General features: G+C 38.7%; 1 protein-coding gene across 3 annotated transcripts in view; it reads left to right on the top strand.

Annotated features, from left to right (window-relative positions):
* ARHGAP15 (Rho GTPase activating protein 15) overlaps positions 1–19,002 on the top strand; it is a 604,646-nt gene that overhangs the window by 72,876 nt on the left and 512,768 nt on the right. For all 3 annotated transcript variants that reach the window (XM_028123793.2, XM_088021728.1, XM_088021729.1), the window contains exon 3: positions 2,966–3,034. In XM_028123793.2, the coding sequence (XP_027979594.1) occupies positions 2,966–3,034 (69 nt within the window). The remainder of the gene's footprint in view (positions 1–2,965; positions 3,035–19,002) is intronic.

The following is a 19,002-nucleotide window of genomic DNA, read 5'->3' as shown; positions in this document are numbered from 1 at the left end:
TGACTAGAAGAGACTATTTATGAGACTGGCGGGCCAATATACCCATCAAAATCTAGTAGTAGTAGGACAAAGGTAGGCATGGTTTGGCCATAGAAGGAATGGTAAGACTGACACAAGTGAATGCCCAGGTGCTTATTCATCAATGCTGTGGAGACATCACTTGATACTACTTTCTCTAATATTTACAGCTTGAAGTATTTTATAGGCTAGGAGAGTGATTTTTAGCCCAAGACTGGAAATCCAACAAATTTCAAGGAAATAGAACAAGAAAAAAAGAATCCCAGAATTTTTCCACCATTGTAAATTGAATGTAAGGCATATATATTAAATTTTCAGTGAAGATAATAAATCCTGGTTTAATGACTAATAGTTAAGAGAAGTAAGTTCCAAATGCAGAGCAGTACAAAATAAATGCCTGGTTCCTTAAAAGGTTTAAATACCCAGTATATATATGAATATATATATATATATGAATATATATGTTCATTTCAACATGAATTAAGATCAACTATGGTTGTTTTATTTAAGGTAATGCTAGCAGCTATAAAATTCTCTAAAATACACAATGGCTCCAAGAAATAGAAGTTTATTTCTCACTACAAACTGTTAGAAGGTAATTTTCTACAGGAACTCTCTGTCCTTGCTACAACTTTTCTCTAAGTATAAAATTATTCCAAAATAAAAAGTTTACTAAATAAAACAAAATGTGTTTTCCTCGCCTATGTTTGGCTTTTCTTCACATGGTGATTCAGAGTCGTCTTCCATCTTGCCTCTTCAGCCTCCTGCATGGCCTCATTCAGTGTGCACTCCCAGCCAGCATGGGAGGGAACACGGAGGGGAAACACTCACTGGTTAATAGCTTTGAATGGGGAAGGCTTCTCATCCCGTTGGTCTGAACAGTTATGTGACCACTCCTAACTGCAAGGCAGGCTGAGAAATGCAGTCTAGATATATGCCCTGGAGAAAGGACAGAATTTTGGTGAGCAGGCATCAGGGGCTGCCACAGTCCGCCCCCACCACCTTCACTGTATGTCAATTTGCACCTGTCTTCAACACTCAGAAATACATCTATCCACCTCCCCAAAGATGACCAAAAGTCCCAGGCAGTTACTACATCAAACTCCAATAGAAGAATAGCAGTGACAAATAACTTTCTTCATCACACCAATTTCTCTCCAGGGGGTTAGAGGTTTAGAACTTGAAAAAAATGAATTCTCTGTTCTGTTTTTCCCATCACATCCAATCGACAATGGTGGAACGAGAACTTGATAACTGGAAACACCCTCTCATTTGTAAAGGAAATAAATGGTGACCAGCCAACAGTCACTTGACCCAAATGACTATTAAAGCTTGCTGGGCAGGCCCTGTGAGACCCCTGCCTTCGCCACAGAGTCCATTCCTGGCTCTCCTGGTTCTCCTTTTTGGGATAATTCCCCATGCCCATTGTTCTCCAAGGTTTCTGGTTCTGCTTTCTGGAGGCTCCTCCTCCCCCATCATCCCCCACTGGCCACATTGAAAGTGAACTTGGAAGGCAATGGCTCCCTTGGAGGTTGTACTGCTTTCACAGCGCAGTTTTGCGGAGAAAATATGGGGTTCAAGGGTTGTATAGAGTCACAGGTTTTTGAGGCCAGGCTTTTGGTTTCTTTGCTAATACAAGTCTCTCAAAATCTCAAAAGGCTTTGATTTAATCCCTTCAGTCAGTTACATGTGCCAGTACCACAGTCAAAGCCATCCAAAGTTCTTTTCTAGACAGTTCTCAGACCTGCTTTATTCTTTAATACCTCACACTCATCCTGCAGTCTCTCTTTCTCGCTCTCATTCTTTCTTTTCCTACTTCCCTGTCTCTTCCACTTTATACCCTGCCACCTTCATGTAAAATACTGGAGAATTCCTGCCTAGTAAAATAGGATTATTAATTAGAGCTTCTATTTAAATTATCAAACAATACAATATTTCATTATAAATTCCTTCTTCTTCTCTTTTTGTTTTATTATAGAATCAGTCTATGGTACTTTTTGGCAGAAACAACAATAGGCATTTTAAAAATTTTGTTCCAAAAACACTAATCCATTGGTTATTGTGTATTTAAATACATTTGTAGAAGAAAGCATGAAAATTAATAGAACATTGACTCTGAAAAAGCTGAGCTCACATCATATCATAAACACAAGGTGTTTCAACATTAAATATTTTGTTTCACTGCAAGTCACCCTGAAATATAAAGATATAAAACAGTGATTTTTTTTTTTTTTTTTTTAATGCTTACAGAGTCTGGTCAAAAATTCAGGTAAGACATAGCAAGAATAGCTTTTGTCTACTACACAGTGTTTGAGGCTTCTACTAGGACTTGAAGCATGGGGATGACTCAATGGCCAGCAGAGGGAACCATCAGAAAATATCTATACTCATATGACTGGCAGTTGATACAAGCTGTCTGCTAGAACCTCAGTTAGTCTCTTAGCCAGAAAACCTATGAGGTCTCTCCCTGTAATCTCTCTGTGTGAGATGATTTGGGCTTCATCCCAACATGGTGAATATTTTCCAAATGTGAGGGTTCTAAGAGAACAAGGAGGAAGTACATGACATTTTTATGCTCCACTATTTTAAGTCACGTAGTGTCACTTCTGCCGTGCTTTTTGATTGAAACAGGCATAAAGCTCTTCGCGGGTTCAGAATGAAAGAACATAGACCCCCCACTTGATAGGAGGAGTGTCAAGGTTACACGGTAAGAGGAGTATGTTGAATAGGAGATATTGTTGCAGCCAGCAATCTTTTAGTACACATTTTATTCAAATTAGTCAATGTCTAAAACATTTACTTTTCATTTTATATCTACTTTGTTTGACTTCTTGAATGAATCTGAATATGGTTACTTACCTGTGTGCTTTACTAAAATATGCTCTTTTAAATCATTTATAGCTTTTTTTGGAGAAAAATAATATATCTAATGCCAATATTTTTTCAGATACCCCGACACAGAAGGAATCATTCACAGCATGTCTTGAAAGATGTCATTCCTCCATTGGAACAATTGGTAAGTTTATTTCCCTGCAATACTGTATTATTTATCTACTGCTACAGAACAAATTAACCCCAAACTCAACAACTTAAAACAGCACACATTGTTATCTTATGTTTTTGTGGGTCAGGAATCCAGGCATGGTTTAGCAGAGTCCTCTAGTTCAGAGTCTCTCAGATTTCAATCAAACTTTAAGCCAGAATTGGGGTCACATCTGAAGGTTTGACTGGGGAAGGATCTGCTTTCCTGTTCATGCACTTGGTTGTTGGCAGGGTTCAGTTCCTCCAGGAATGTGATCCAGAGGCTGCTCTCAGTTTCCTGCCATGTAGGCTTCACCAAAATGGCAGCTTGCTTCTTCAAATCATGCAAACTGAGAAGGCAAAGGATTCTGCTAGCAAGACAGAAGGCAAATCTTTTATAACCTAATCATGGTAGTGATATCCCATCAACTTTTCCACATTCTCATGATCAGAATCAAGTCACTAAGTCTAGTCCATACTCAAGGAGAAGGGACTACACAAGGCTGTGAATAACAAGAAGCAGAGATTATTTGGGGCCTACTGAAAATTTTGACAATTCTTTTTAAAAAAATAGTTAATCCCAGGGTGTCTGTGTGACTCAGTCAGTTGAGCATCCAACTCTTGGTTTCAGCTCAGGTCGTGATCTCAGGGTCATGGGATCAAGCCCTGTGTTGGGCTCTATATTCAGTATGGAATCTGCTTGAGTTTCTCTCTCCTTCTCCCTCTCCTGCTCATGCTCTTTCTCTCTCTCTCTTTCTCTCTCTCAAATAAATGAATAAATCTTAAAGAAAAAAGGAAAAAGAAAAAAATTAATCCCCTACCAGTGGATTCTAAGCCCACTAAAGCTGGGATTTTTTTGTTTCCATTGTATCCCAATGACTAGAAAGGTGCCTGAAACATTGTAAATAACATGAATGAAGTATTAGAAATATCTTAAAAACATATGAGCCCTTGGGGCCCCTGGGTGGCTCTGTCGGTTAAGTGGCTGCCTACCTACAGGTCAGGTCATGATCCCAGGACCCTGGGATCGAGCCCTGCATTGGGCTCCCTGCTCAGGGGAGAGTCTGTTTCTCCCTCTCCCCCTCCTGTGCTCCCCTTGCTGTGCTTTCTTGTGCTCTCTCTCTGTGTCAAATAAGTGAATAAATAAAATCTTTTTTAAAAAGCCAAAAATACAAAAAACATATAAGCCCAAATTTCCTGATATGTTCTGACACTTCTTTCTATTAATGACTCCTTTTTGATAAACATAATACCCCTTTTCTCCACGCTTGTCCTTCTTGTTGGATTTCACATTGGCCAACATGCTTCCAGTTCCATTGGCTTATAGGATACAGCACCTAGATGACCTTATTCCTATCTTTTCCCTGCTATTCCATCCCCGTTATCTTTCTTTAAAATTTTTATTTTATTGTTATGTTAATCACCGTACATTACATCATGAGTTTTTGATGTAGTGTTTCATGATTCATTGTTTGCGTATAACACCCAGTGCTCCGTTCAGTATGTGCCCTCTTTAATACCCATCACCAGGCTAACCCATCCTCCCACCCCCTCCCCTCTAGAACCCTCAGTGTGTTTCGCAGAGTCCATCGTCTCTCATGGTTCTTCTCCCTCTCCGGTTTCCTTCCCTTCAGTTTTCTCTTCCTACTCTCTTCTTTTTTTTTTAACATATAATGTATTATTTGTTTCAGAGGTACAGGTCTGTGATTCAACAGTCTTACACAATTCACAGCGCTCACCATAGCACATACCCTTCCCAGTGTCTGTCACCCAACCACCCCATCCCTCCCACCCCCTACCACTCCAGCAACCCTCAGTTTGTTTCCTGAGATTGAGAATTCCCCCATTATCTGTGGGCTTTCTCATCCTCAACACCAAATATATTTATTTTTTCTAGTTCAGTTCTTTTATTTTCATTCATTTTGCATGTTCTAGATCTCCCATCTCCATTCTGGCCATTGTTCCATTACTTTCCTTGTTTTAGACTAAAAATTCCTTATAAGGATTGTCCACTTTTATTGTGGTCAGTTTCTCCCCTCCTTTATCTCTTGAACCAACTCCATTTAGACTTTTATCTCAACCACTTATCGCCTATCGAGGTCATCAATTGCTTCTATATTGCTAAATCTATTGGTAAAGTCTCAGTTTTCTCATTAGACCTTGTAATTTAACCCAATTGATAACTCTCTTTGGAACACTTTCCTCATGTGACTATCATGAGTAAACCACTTTCTTATGGATCTCCAATGAATTAAATAGCCACCCATTTTCCATTACCTTTACTGGTTCATCTTCATCTTGTAGCTCAACTTAACTTTTCTTCTTTCTCTTTATATTTATTCCCTACAGTGTATCATTCAGTGCTCCGGTTTTAGGTATTATGTTACACTAACCACTTCTCCAGCATGGCCCACTGCTCTAAACTCCAGTACTGTTTGTTGTGGCATATTCACTTATATGTCTAACATACATCTCAAACTTAACATATCCCAAGCTGATTCTGATTTTCTCCCAAACTCGCTTCTTTCAACCTTCTCCATTTCACTAGATGCTAACTCCATTCTTCAGGGTTCTTCAGCCAAAACTCTTAAGGTCATCTTTTCTCATAACATAAACTTAAACATGTGTTAAGCTGTTTGCTCCATCTTCAGAATACACCAGAATCAGTTCTCTTCTCACTACCTTTATGCCATGTCATCTCTCACCTGATTTACTGCAATAGCCTTCAACTGATGTGCTGCTTTCACCCTCTCTTTCTGCTTTTTATTTTCAAAACAAGGGCCAGAGTGACCTTGTTAAAATGTAAGCTAGGTCATGTCACTCCTTGATTCAAATTCTTCTCTGGCCTCCGGGATCTCCCAGGGTAAAGGCTGACAGACATGCAGGGTTCATCTTATCAGACCCTGCCGGTATCAGCTCTCTCTCTGGCCTCACCTTTTCCCTTCTTCTTCTGGCTCATTCTGCTCCAGCCAAGCTGACCTCCTTCCTTCTCTCACAGGGCCATTATACCTGCTCTTTCCTATGCCAAAATGATTCATTTTGTGCCCAGAAAATTGTAAGGCTCATTCATTCATTTGTTTTGAACCTCTGTTCAAATACCACCTTTTAAGATAGGTCTTTCCTAACCTCCCTAAAAACAAATAAACAAATACGAAAACACACCATTGCCATTCACGCTCCTTTTCTCTTATCCTAATTTAACTTTCCCCGTGGAATTTACCACCATGTGGCATGCTATACAATTTCTTTTTATTTGTTTTTTTTGTTAGAATATTCTGTGAGATCAGGGGTACTGTCTCCTATATTCATAACTCCATTCCCATGATTATAACACTTGCCAGAACATGGTAAGAACTCAGTAAATGTGTGTTAAATTAATGTACAAATGGAATAGTTAATGGTTTTTATTTTTACTTGCAAGTTTGTAATACACAGATCTATACTTGTGTACTTTCTCTTCATTATCTCATCCTATATCTTGAAGTGCTAGCCAGTCATTTGTTCTACTGTGTCTCCTTATCATCTTAGAAATGAATTCTCCCAGACTGAAGCCATCATCACTTTGTTCCCAAACTGGTTTCCTTTTCCATCAAGCCTCTCTTTACAAGTAGCAACCATGCCTCCAGGCTTAGAATGCATTTTCTTGGATCCTCTATTTTATCCATAGCCCATTAAGCAAGTCATTATTTTCCAAAGCAGTTTCTCTGCAATGGGTGTGGGGCCCACATTTTTCTTTATGGTTATACACACATCCTTGCCCCGGCCTTCAGATGCTTCTGATGGCAGCCCTCACCTCTCCCCTGGACTCCACTGTGCTCCTCCCACGGATCCTGTGTAGCAATTCCATACCAGTCTTCTGGAAACGGTACCGTCATTACTTCATTTTCCTTGTCAAAGCACTCAATAGCTTCTTATTCTCTATGACATCAAGTCTATAGACTTCTCTCATGGTTCCTGATTTACCTATTTATTATCTACTCCCAAATACACACCCTCAAGCTAGGGATGGTAACATGATTAAGCCATGGCTCTTACCCTAAGAGTGCTTGGATTTTCTGTGACAATTAGTTTCTTCATCTTGGCACTCTTTTGTATTGTTCACCCTCAGTTCATGGGTAATATACTTGTTGCATGGTTACACTGTAAATACTTTGAAGTTAGAGGGTCATGACTTGCATTTTCTTTATTATACCATACTTCCCCTTACACTGCTTTTGATACTAGGGCTTGCTCAGAAAGGACATGTGTGTCAACTGATTTAATAATAAGATATGAAAGGTGTATTAAAATTATATTGTTGATTCAGATGTTAACAAATATATGCCTGCTATTTGTAGAGGTTCTTTACGAGAAAGATGCTCTAAAACCTGCTGGGGGGAGAAGAGGGAAGGGCAGGGGGAGAGAGAGAATTCCAAGCACGTTCCACGCCCGGCTCAGAGCCCAGCTTGGGGCTTGATCTCACGACCCTGAGATCATGACTTGAGCCGAAATGGAGAGTTGGTTGCTTAACCAACTGAGCCACCTAGGCACGCCCCTAATTAAATTTTCATTATCCATTACCATTCACACTAAGGCTTGAATTATTTTCTAAAACCTTTAAAGTTTTCTTTGTGTCTGACTAATCTAACCTTATATTATTTTTTACCTAGACACACATATTTTTTTCCCACAAATCTGGTATGTTCCTTACTTTCATCTCTACTGCTCCCTTCCTTCACGCTATTGCTTCTGGAGTCAGCCAGAGGTTCTCACAATAGTTTCCCTTAGCAGTACCAGTCAGGATGAACTATTATAGATACAATAGTATACATTAAAACATTTTAGAAAATAATAAAATTCTTTAAGTTGGTGTTATTACTCATTATTTTTACCATATGGATTTTTGAGCTTATTTATGTCCAACACTTTTTGCTATATAAATCCCATTTCCTTTATTTCAGAACTCCCCTGAACATTTTCTAGAAATCATGAGAAGCCTTGGCTTTAAGCATAACTGGCAAAAGTATCTCATTAGATCTACCCCCTTGGAGAAAAATGATTCACTTTACAAAAGTGGAATCTGCCATGGTGGGTGCGCCAATAGATGCTATCACCCTCCGGTAGCCAGGCTTCACTTCTCAATGCTCCCTTTAATGAAGTAGATTATGATCAACATGGTTAAACAGAAGCATAGTGCATTTGTTTTGAATACTGGCAAAAATACATTTCTAGCTGGAGTCTAAAATCTCATGGCAGAAACCACCCAGTTCATTGACAGGTGACGTCATTCATGCCACATGGTATACAACTCCATATGCTATCAATGCAAGAGATCTAAATTATTTTCTGAGAATCCGTATGGTTGCTTAACAAGTGCTGTAATGCAGCAAAGATTTTAAACAAGAAACGTCAAATATACTAATACGTGTTTGTTTCCCAATCTTGTATATTTCATGTTGTAACTGTTCACGATACTTAATTATTTTCAGGGCACTTTCCCTTTTTCCCTTAAAGAAATGCTTGACAAAAATAACCATGTTTATAACATGCTAAATTTTTATCATCTTTATTTTATCAAAAGAGTATGAGACAGTCTATGGATAACCCTGCAGGAGTCAAAAGCCTGTGGCAGGTTTTAGAGAATCATCTGCTGCCTCCCATGTTAGGAGGATTTGTAGGATGGAGCTCAGGAAGTTGCCATGGCTTGGGGGCAAAGCAGGCTTTTGCAGATAAACCTTAAGTCTCAGATTCTACCTTTTGGAGCCAGATATCATTTTGTGGATTAATTAATACATGTGAGGGCTTTGAGGATGAAAGACATTGTAAGCATACAGTGTTTTCTTATTTTAAAACAAAGGACAGCCACTCTGGGGGAATAATTCTATTGATCAGGCTGTGCTTTCCTTAAATTGCAAAAAAAAAAAAAAAAAAAAAATTCCAAAAGCTCTTCAGGCTTTCAAAATTTGACTTTAGTAAGATAAAATTAGGCTTTCTGAAATAACATCCTCCCAGACCTTCAAGTTGGTAGTGTGTTAATACTAAGTTATGTAATTTAATAACTCTAATAGAAACCATCTCCGGGTTGTTGCTGTTTCCCGTGCCCTTCCTTTCCTCCAACAAAAGTGTCTTTATTAATTCCTGTATTTGTTGAGGCCATCCCTGTGCTAGGTGCTATGCTGAGTTTGGGGTGTGCAAGGATATGCTAAATAGTCATGTCCTTTCCTTGAGGAGCTTTCATTCCTTCAATCTAGGAATGAAGTATTAAACAAGTAAAGGAAGGCATCATTCTTTAAATGCAAATGACAAAACATGCTATGGCAGCAGAAAAATAAGTTCCCATGAAAGAGGGGCTAACCTACCCTGGATTAAGGAGTCCTAAAAGCACTCTTTGAATGGGGCATTAAAATTGAGATTGCAGGATACACAGAGTTTGTCCAGCAAAGAACTCGAAGAAGAAGAGGTTATGAATAGGAGGAACAGCAAGTGCAAAGGTCTGGAGGTCAGAACAAAGTCCATTTTAAAAAACTACAAGACTGCCAGGGGCACCTGGGTGGCCTAGTCGGTTGAACAGTCCGCCTTCAGCTCAGGTCCTGATCCCAGGGGCCTGGGATGGGGTCCCTCATCGGGCTCCCTGCTCAGCGGGAAGCCTCCGTCTCCCTCTCACTCTCCCACTCTCTCACTCAAATAAATAAATAAAACCTTTAAAAAACTAAAAATCTATAAGACTGCCATACTGGCTTGAATGTAGTGAACAAGGGAAATGGGTTGGGGGTGCAAGGAGTGGGAGGCAGTGCTCAGATGATGAAGGGTCTTGAGGTTATGGTAAGGAGATTACAAGCCATTAAAAGACAGAAACAGGTTACAATAACATCTCCTATCCACATTTGAATTTCATTTAACTCTAGAGTAGAGAAAAAGAACACACACACACACACCACCACCAACAAAAGCTATTAACATTGAGCAATGCTTTCTTCCTTACTGCCTAGAACAAAATTAGGTTATAACGAAACAATTGAATTACGCTAATAAATTGCCTAGACAGGAACTGGGAAGGCCATTCCTTTCTGAATTCCAATGACAGGCAAAGAAAGAGCAACATATTTAAATCAAGGACACAAAGAAATATAATTTAGGGAAGAAGAAAAAATTGAGGATGAGGAAGGAGAGATGGGATACAAGAAAAGCCTCCAGAAGATTGAAGAAAACTCTTGAGACACAGAGATGTCCCCTCATCGGCCAGTTTCCCAAACAGAACCTGGACCTGTTTGGTGGAGGCCAGATGAAACACACTGGTTACAAGATGAAAGGCTCAGGGAAAAAACCACGGGAGTTCTTAACCATCCAATAGCAACTTTTTCAAGATGACATTTTGATGAGTTAGGGGTAAATAAATCAGAGACATGTGGGTAAAATTTCCCTTGAAATACAACAGGGGTTTAAAATGATGGGGAAAAGCACTTGGCAACATATAATATGTGCTTTGCCAAACCCAGCATTTGAAAAATGGTTCAAGACATTCAACAGAACCCCAAAGCCCAACATGTTCTCTCATCCTCCGAGAAAGTGAGAGGGGCAGGATGTCCATGAAAGCATTGCACAACATATATACTAATGGGTGTAAATAAGTTGCAATGGGCAAATCATGCCTAACTCCGAGACCTGAAATCAAGACCAGCCTCTCTGAGAATGCTTAGTTGCTCTTTCCAGACACCGCTCGTGTACGACAGAGAATCATTCTTCTTCGCTTTTTTTCTGCTCTCCTTTTCATGTAATCACTGTATCCAACTTGAATTTTGGTTTACCACTCTTAAAACGTATATAGAGAGTAAATTATGTATTTATGTTAGGCCAAAGCACCATATTTCATTCTTGAGGTATATGTAAAGTAGTTCTAAAATTAAGCATCTAATTTTTTTTTAAATTAGTGCTTTATATGATGTACAGATAAGCTGGATTTTTAAGGTGATTTTTTTCCCCTCCGCTTTCATTTTCATTCTTAATGGACTGTGTCCTCTGCCAGTCCATAAACACGGTCAGCCGATCTGATAGTGCAATAAAGCTACAGCCAGGATAGGAATCACTGGAGACTGAGAAGAAAAATGTAGACAGCAAGTCCCACAGAAAGGAGTGGTGCAACCTGAAGACAATGTCACAAGAAGGAAAGCCAATGGAGATATGTAGGATGAATATATATAGCATGGTGATTATAGTTAATAATATTGCAGTGTATCCTGGAAATTTGCTAAGAGAGTAGACCTCAGGTGCTCTCACCACAAGAAATATTTGAAAAGGTAACTATGTGAGGAGATGGATAAGTTAATTAACTTGACTGGACTAATAGTCATTTCACTATGTATGTCAAAACATCATGTTGTACACTTTAAATACATACAATTTTTAAAAAAATAAAAAATTAATTAAAAAATAAAACCAATGGAAAGAAGAAATATCTATTTCTGTGGATAGTGGAGAGATGAAGAAGAGATTAAAGGAAAAAAGAGAAGCAGCATCTGGGAGTAAAATGATATAACCAGATGTGTGCTTTTTAGTAGAAATTATCCAAACAAACAATACTGTCCACAAAGTACTGTGATCTATAAAAAGTTCAGAAAAAAAATATAGCAGGTACCTTAATATTAAATAGGAAAATAATTAAATGCTACATCTGTTTGGAAATGATAGTGGCCCAGGGTTGTGGTTATAAAGGGATGATGCAGAGTTCTCATAGAGGAAGGTCAGTCAGTCATATGGAAAGTTTCACGGGGCAGCACTACTTTAGAAAGCTCCCTCCAGTTCAGGGATGGGGCCTACCTCAGCTTTGTGGATCTAGAAAGATTTCGTTTCTCAATGATCAGGATCCCCTGGAACTATCCCATAGTACCCGAATTTGTAAGGGGCTGATATATAAACAATAATTCTGATTTATAAATTTATAATGGGAGATATACTGATTACCTAAGTCACCCCTGTTACACATCAGAGGACCTCAGAAGCTGAATTAGGAGTCAGAGGGTTGCCAATGAACAGAAGCAGAACAAAGAGTAAAATAACAATAACTTTGTTTAATAACTTAAATACATCAACAGAGCAAATATTGTAAAACATAAGGGCTGTGTGATTCTGGTGTTAAAAGTCAATCCCTTCCCAAAAAAAAAAAAAAAAAAGGTCAGTCCCTTCTCATCAAAATCTGGGGAAAGTCTTCAATTCAGTTCATTTCTATTCATAAAGATGCATTTTAACAGAATTCTTGCGGTGGACTGGTGTGGATAAAAGCCTGTTCTTTTCGATTCGACTTCTTTTATCTGAGAACAACATGAAGTCTTCACATAATAAATGGTGGTGTCTGTACTTACGGTTACAGGCTGGTCTTTCTCCCACAATTGTTGCCATTAATCACAGGTTGTCTTCTGCACTCCCGTCTTGTCTGTAGCCTCCAACTGAGGTTGATAAACAGGTGCTATCTGGGCATCCCACTGCCATTCATTCTTCTCATCTATACCTCAGCGCAGTTGTGTCTGCTGTGTACTTCTTCAGTGCTAGCAGACTGGCTGGCATCCAATCTGGACAAATTGCTGATCTTCCCTGCCACTTAACATTAAATAGGGCTTCCAAGGGACATTGGACAAATAGCTCAAGAAGCCAGATTCAGCATCTAAAGATTGGTTGACATTTCTTAAGTATACAAAGTTCAGGGAGTGCCTGTACTTTAAAGAACTTCAAGTTGGCCTGGAACCTGGCATTTAGTATCCTAAATTTAGACATAAAGCTATACATAATTTTTTAAATTACTAGAGATAAGACCATCTGAGCCTTAGATGACCAGCATACTCCACTGTTATTTAAAGATTATCATCCCTTCAAACCATGGGATTAACATTAGAGTAGGAATAAATAATTAGAATAATTAATATGGAACCATATATAAACCCACAAACAAAATACATAGCAATCTTCTGCCTGTTTTAATACTTCTTTCAGCTCCTATGAGCCTTCCAGAATAACTGATTTCTAGTGCCTGAAACATGGTGAGTTATTTCAAAGCATCATGACAAGAAATAATAAAGTAATTAAATCTACCTCATGGAACCATTGCTTGCCAGCAGGGGACTTACCATAAAGCAGTGCTTTTCATTGTGGGAAGACTGGTTAGAATTTTCTCTTCCAGGACAGAAGCTGGTCTGAGTTGCTAAGATGACTAGAGGGGAGTATGGTATCCAGTCCTCAAAAGAGAGGAATATGAGCTCACAAGCGTATAAGCTCCAATAAGATTAAAAAGGTCCTATTAATCTTTGAAATCCCCTTGTGAGCAGTATTTAAGGGGAAGGGGATGTTACTAATTGAAAATTTGTTGAAGGAGTGAGTGAGTGTACCTGGAGTATAGAAGAGGCAATTGAGAGAAATGAACACATGATCCCAGAAATGGGAACACGTGCATGATGATTGCACATGTGTATAACTACATGTCAGTACATGTAAACACATAAACACATGTGTGGTAGTAGTAAGTGTAGTAAGAGTATGTAATAGGAGGATTATTAGCTGCCTCCAATGACCTGAAAGGGAGCTTGGACTTTGGAAGATGACATAGGAGAAGAAAACGAACTTGCTATTCACCTCCCCCTCTTTCCCTTTTCTGGGGCCTCTCTGTGTCCGTGGCTGGAAACTCTATTTGACTGACCCAAGACCATGGGAACTAGCTCAGCCTGTTTGATGACAATGATGTGATACTGATAGAACCTTAACCTGAGAAATCCAGCCCCTGGCCTCAATCTCAATATCCTGAAAAAGTCCAGGAGTATCTGGAGAAACATTTCTTATAGATTCAAGGAGAGAAAATTTTGAAGTGTGTATCTCAAGCCTGCTTGTGTTGGTTTCTCCCTGAAAGAGTATTAGGTTTTTCCTTTTGAATTTCTCTTCCCTTTAAAAAAAAAAATGTCCATCAATAATACATTCTGGGCACTACACATCCATCCAGTGGTCTTTTAGTGAATTTTTTGGGGGGAAGAAGGCAATATTCTTAGTTGAGAATGCATGCATCGATTTTTATGATGGGTTGAGAAGTTTTGTAGTTTTTTTGGTAGATAAATTCAGACTTTTGGTAACTATTTTATTGTCATCGGGAGAAAGCTTTAATAAAACAATAAAATTTGTCTATGGTTACGCAACAAAATTTCTCAATATACATTACTAAAGAAAGGGACCATCTCTGTGATGCTAATTGCTACTGAAAACGTTTTTCTTCCAAACATTTGTAGAAACCAGTGATGTCCAGTGTTAAACCCTGAACTTATTATATGGGTTTCAGAGGGGTAGACAAACAAAATTTTCTGGCACTGAGGACAAAAAGGGCAATATACATAAAATAAAAGTGGGAAAAACAAATAGATGCAGCCAAGTACAAAAAATACACCATTGACCATCATGAGTCTAAAAATTATCCAAGAGACCTCTGTAGACTCTTTTAGACTGTAGAGAACATGCTGAAGTAGAAGGAATTTTCTAGAAATGTAGATATGTGAAAAAACTTTGCTATGAATCATTATTAGTATCTTCATACTTCATCATTATTTATTAAAAATGTATTCATCAAATAGATTTTAAAAGGCAAATACTGTCCTTTGTATTAGGAATATAATAATGAACAAGCCAGAAAAGATCTTACCTACGTCAGAGTAAGTCTTGTAAATAGCCAATTCATTAACTGGTGAAATCTTAGTGGTTTGGGACAACTCATTTATCCCCAAATATCTCTTCCTTTCACCTGTTATAGGTAGATGGATTTTTTGGCTTTTTCAGTTTTCTTTTTTTTTAAAGATTTTTATTTATTCATTTGCAGGAGAGACAGAGAGAGAAGAAGCAGGGGGAAAGGCAGAGGGAGAGGGAGAAGCAGATTCCCTGCTTAACAAGGAGCCCAATGCGGGACTCGATCCCAGGACCCTGGGATCATGACCTGAGCCGAAGGCAGGCGCTTAACCATCTGAGCCACCCAGGCACCCGGCTTTTTCAGTTTTCTATAAAGATTTTTAAAAACATTAAAATAGTCACTCATGCATCCACTAATTTGTTTAAACAATATTTATAGTTGTGATCACTGGTGTCAGTAAGCCCTGTAGGTGCTGGGAATCTGGGGTGAAAGGTAATCACAACACAGGTGCAGGTACAACCACATACAGCAGTCCCCCTCATCCACGATTTCACTTTCCGTGGTTTTGGTTACCCATGGTCCATCGCAGTCCAGAAGTAGATAACCCTCCTTCCAACATATCGTTAGAAGGTCAATAGTAGCCTAATGCTATGTCACAATGTCTACATCATTCCTCTCACTTCATCTCCTCACGTAGGCATTTTATCATCTCACATCATCACAAGAAGAAGGGTGAGTATAGTACAATAGGATATTTGAGAGATAGAGACCACATTCACCTAACCTTTATTATAATAATTGTTATAATAATTATTTCATTTTATTCTAAGCTATTGTTGTTAATCTCTTACTGTGTCTAATTTATAAATTAAACTTTATCTCAAGTATGTATGTATAGGAAAGAACATAGTATAAACATGGTTCGGTACTATCCATGGTTTTGGGCATCCACTGGGAGTCTTGAGGTCTTGGTCTCCTCTGCAGATAAGAGGGCACTACTGTAAATGGACAATTATAATATGACCCAATAAATGCTATGATAGTGATAATGGCAGAATAAAAATGGGGATTTGGGACAAGGGCACCTAAAGGAGGTTACAGGGGAATCTTGGAAGGACCCTCTAACAACAGACAGACAAATTGCATTTTAAAGTAGATTTAATGTGTTTAGGAGTTTATGGGTTTGAGACATGGTGGGGTGGAGTATTACAGTGAAGGGGAAAGCATATAGGGTGGAATTGAGGGAATGTGGTCCTTTGATCTTAGGTAACTTTTTTTTTTTATTTGAGACACATATTTATTCAGTTATTGGCAAGCAAGTTCAAATGAGTCACTTAACCTCCCTGAACTTCACTTTTTGTTTCTATAAAAAGGCAAAAGTTATAGTCAGCATCTAGTTCAATTCCTGTGACTTAGTATGCATTTCAGAAATGTTTTCCCACAATTTTCCTTCACAGAAACATTGTGACATACTATACATTAATGTATTTGGTACAGTATGAGGTATGGGAATATAGCAATTTTAGAAACTGTATAAACATATGATACTTTATTATAATATTTGACTATTAAAATAGAATAGGATTCTTATGGCGGGAGAAGGCTTAAGAGGTATCTGACCATTTTCTATACAATATCAAATATAATCCTCCAATAACCCCTTAGTGAATAAAATATCATTTTCTACATTTTATAAGTGAGAAAAAAAAGTCACTTACCCAAGGTTGTATACTTACAAAATAGTTGTAAGATTTAGATTTAAAATGGAGGTCTGTTTGATTTTAAAACCCTTGTTGTTGTTGTTTTTTTATTATGTTATGTTAATCACCATACATTACATCATTAGTTTTTGATGTAGCGTTCCATGATTCATTGTTTGCGTATAACATCCCGTGCTCCACTCAGTACGTGCCCTCTTTAATACCCGTCACCGGGCTAACCCATCTCCCCATCACCCTCCCCTCTAGAACCCTCAGTTTGTTTCTCAGAGTCCATCGTCTCTAACGGTTCGTCTCCCCCTCCGATTTCCCCCTCTTCATTTTTCCCTTCCTGCTATCTTCTTCTTTTTTTTTTTTTTAACATATAATGTATTATTTGTTTCAGAGGTACAGGTCTGTGATTCAACAGTCTTACAAAATTCACAGCGATCACCATAGCACATACCCTCCCCAGTGTCTATGACCCAGCCACCCCATCCCTCCCACCTCCCACCACTCCAGCAACCCTCAGTTTGTTTCCTGAGATTAAGAATTCCTCATATCAGTGAGGTCATATGATACATGTTTTTCTCTGATTGACTTATTTCGCTCAGTATAATACCCTCCAGTTCCATCACGTTGTTGCAAATGGCAAGATTTCATTCCTTTTGATGGCTGCATAATATATATATATATATATATATATATATACCACATCTTCTTTACCCATTCCTCTGTCGATGGACATCTTGGCTCTTTCCACAGTTTGGCTATTGTGGACGTTGCTGCTATAAACATCGGGGTGCATGTACCCCTTTGGATCCCTACATTTGTATCTTTGGGGTAAATACCCAGTAGTGCAATTGCTGGAGTGTATAGTAGCTCTATTTTCAACTTTTTGAGGAACCTCCACACTGTTTTCCAGAGTGGCTGCACCAGCTTGCATTCCCACCAACAGTGTAGGAGGGTTCCCCTTTCTCCGCATCCCTGCCAACATCTGTCATTTCCTGACTTGTTAATTTTAGCCATTCTGACTGGTGTGAGGTGGTATCTCATTGAGGTTTTGGTTTGGATTTCCCTGATACCAAGGAATGTGAAGCACTTTTTCATGTGTCTTTTGGTCATTTGGATGTCTTCTTTGGAAAAATGTCTGTTCATGTCTTCTGCCCATTTCTTGATTGGATCATTTGTTCTTTGGACATTGAGTTTGATTCAGTTCTTTATAGATTTTGGATACTAGCCCTTTATCTGATATGTCATTTGCAAATATCTTCTCCCCTTCTGTCGGTTGTCTTTTGGTTTTGTTGACTGTTTCTTTTGTTGTGCAAAAGCTTCTTATCTCGATAAAGTCCCAATAGTTCATTTTTGCCCTTGCTTCCCTTGCCTTTGGCGATGTTTCTGGGAAGAAGCTGCTGTGGCTGAGGTCGAAGAGGTTGCTGCCTGTGTTCTCCTCTAGGATTTTGTTGGACTCCTGTTTCACATTTAGGTCTTTCAACCATTTTGAGTCTATTTTTGTGTGTGGTGTAAGGAAATGTTCCAGTTTCATTCTTCTGCATGTGGCTGTCCAATTTTCCCAACACCATTTGCTGAAGAGACTGTCTTCTTTCCTTTGGACATTCTTTCCTGCTTTGTCGAAGATCTTAGGTAACTTCTGAAAAGCTTTTAGCATTTAGTACAGGGGAGAAGGTTGAGGGCAATTCATCTATAGTGAAAAGATGGAACACAGGGTAGGGACTTGAGATGAGGGTATGTGGGAAAGACAGGGGAAAGTGGCAGTAGGGTACTCAGAAATCAAAATGCCTATTGAAGACTTTGCTGGGAGTCAGCTCATCACAATTTGCGTTGTACGTTTATTTACCCTAGTACTACACAAAAACCTCTGTGAAGTTATCACAAATCATTGAATCTCCTTTAAGAAACTTAACGTTGTATTAACAATGAAAGCCAATAAATACAAATAGGAAAGGAAGCAAACCCACATTATGAAAGAAGATAACAAAGTAGTGCTACTACAGTGTTTTCTTGGTGACTGAACAAAATGCATGAAATATCACTGTTTTAAATGCCCTTTCATGGTTCAACTGGTTCAGACACTTGGTTCCACCGAATTCCTTCCACTTTCTGGCCTCAGCAGATACATGAGGTAGTGAGGATTAGAAGTAAAAAGGAAGAACTTTTCTAGGGGTGGCTGGGTGGTTCAGTGGTTAAGTGTCTGCCTTCGGCTCAGGTCATGATCCCAGGGTCCTGGGATCGAGCCCCACATCGGGCTCCCTGCTCCGTGGGAAGCCTGCTTCTCCCTCTCCCACTCCACCTGCTTGTGTTCCCTCTCTCGCTGTGTCTCTCTCTCTGTCAAATAAATAAATAAAATCTTTAAAAAAAAAAAAGGAAGAACTTTTCTAAGGATGATCAGTAAAATTAAGGAAGGCATTATTAAATTTGTTTTTGTTTTGCCATTTTTAATCAGTTTTGTAAGCAAGTGACTTCAATGCCCAGAAGGAAAAGTGAGTAAAGGTGTATCAACATCTAACAAATCATTCACGTTACTCTTTGTAATCTTTCTTTTGGATATTTAACGGCTTGTAATGACTATGATCTTGCAGGCACTTCCCATAAGCTATATATGCATTATTAATGAAGTTC

The sequence above is a fragment of the Eumetopias jubatus genome, unplaced genomic scaffold (assembly GCF_037043125.1).
Source record: "Eumetopias jubatus isolate StellerSeaLion01/CBP00866 unplaced genomic scaffold, mEumJub1_p1.0 scaffold_3, whole genome shotgun sequence".
Taxonomy (NCBI): domain Eukaryota; kingdom Metazoa; phylum Chordata; class Mammalia; order Carnivora; family Otariidae; genus Eumetopias; species Eumetopias jubatus.
The sequence above is the reverse complement of the archived record's forward strand: the minus strand, read 5'-3'. Positions and strand labels throughout refer to the sequence as shown.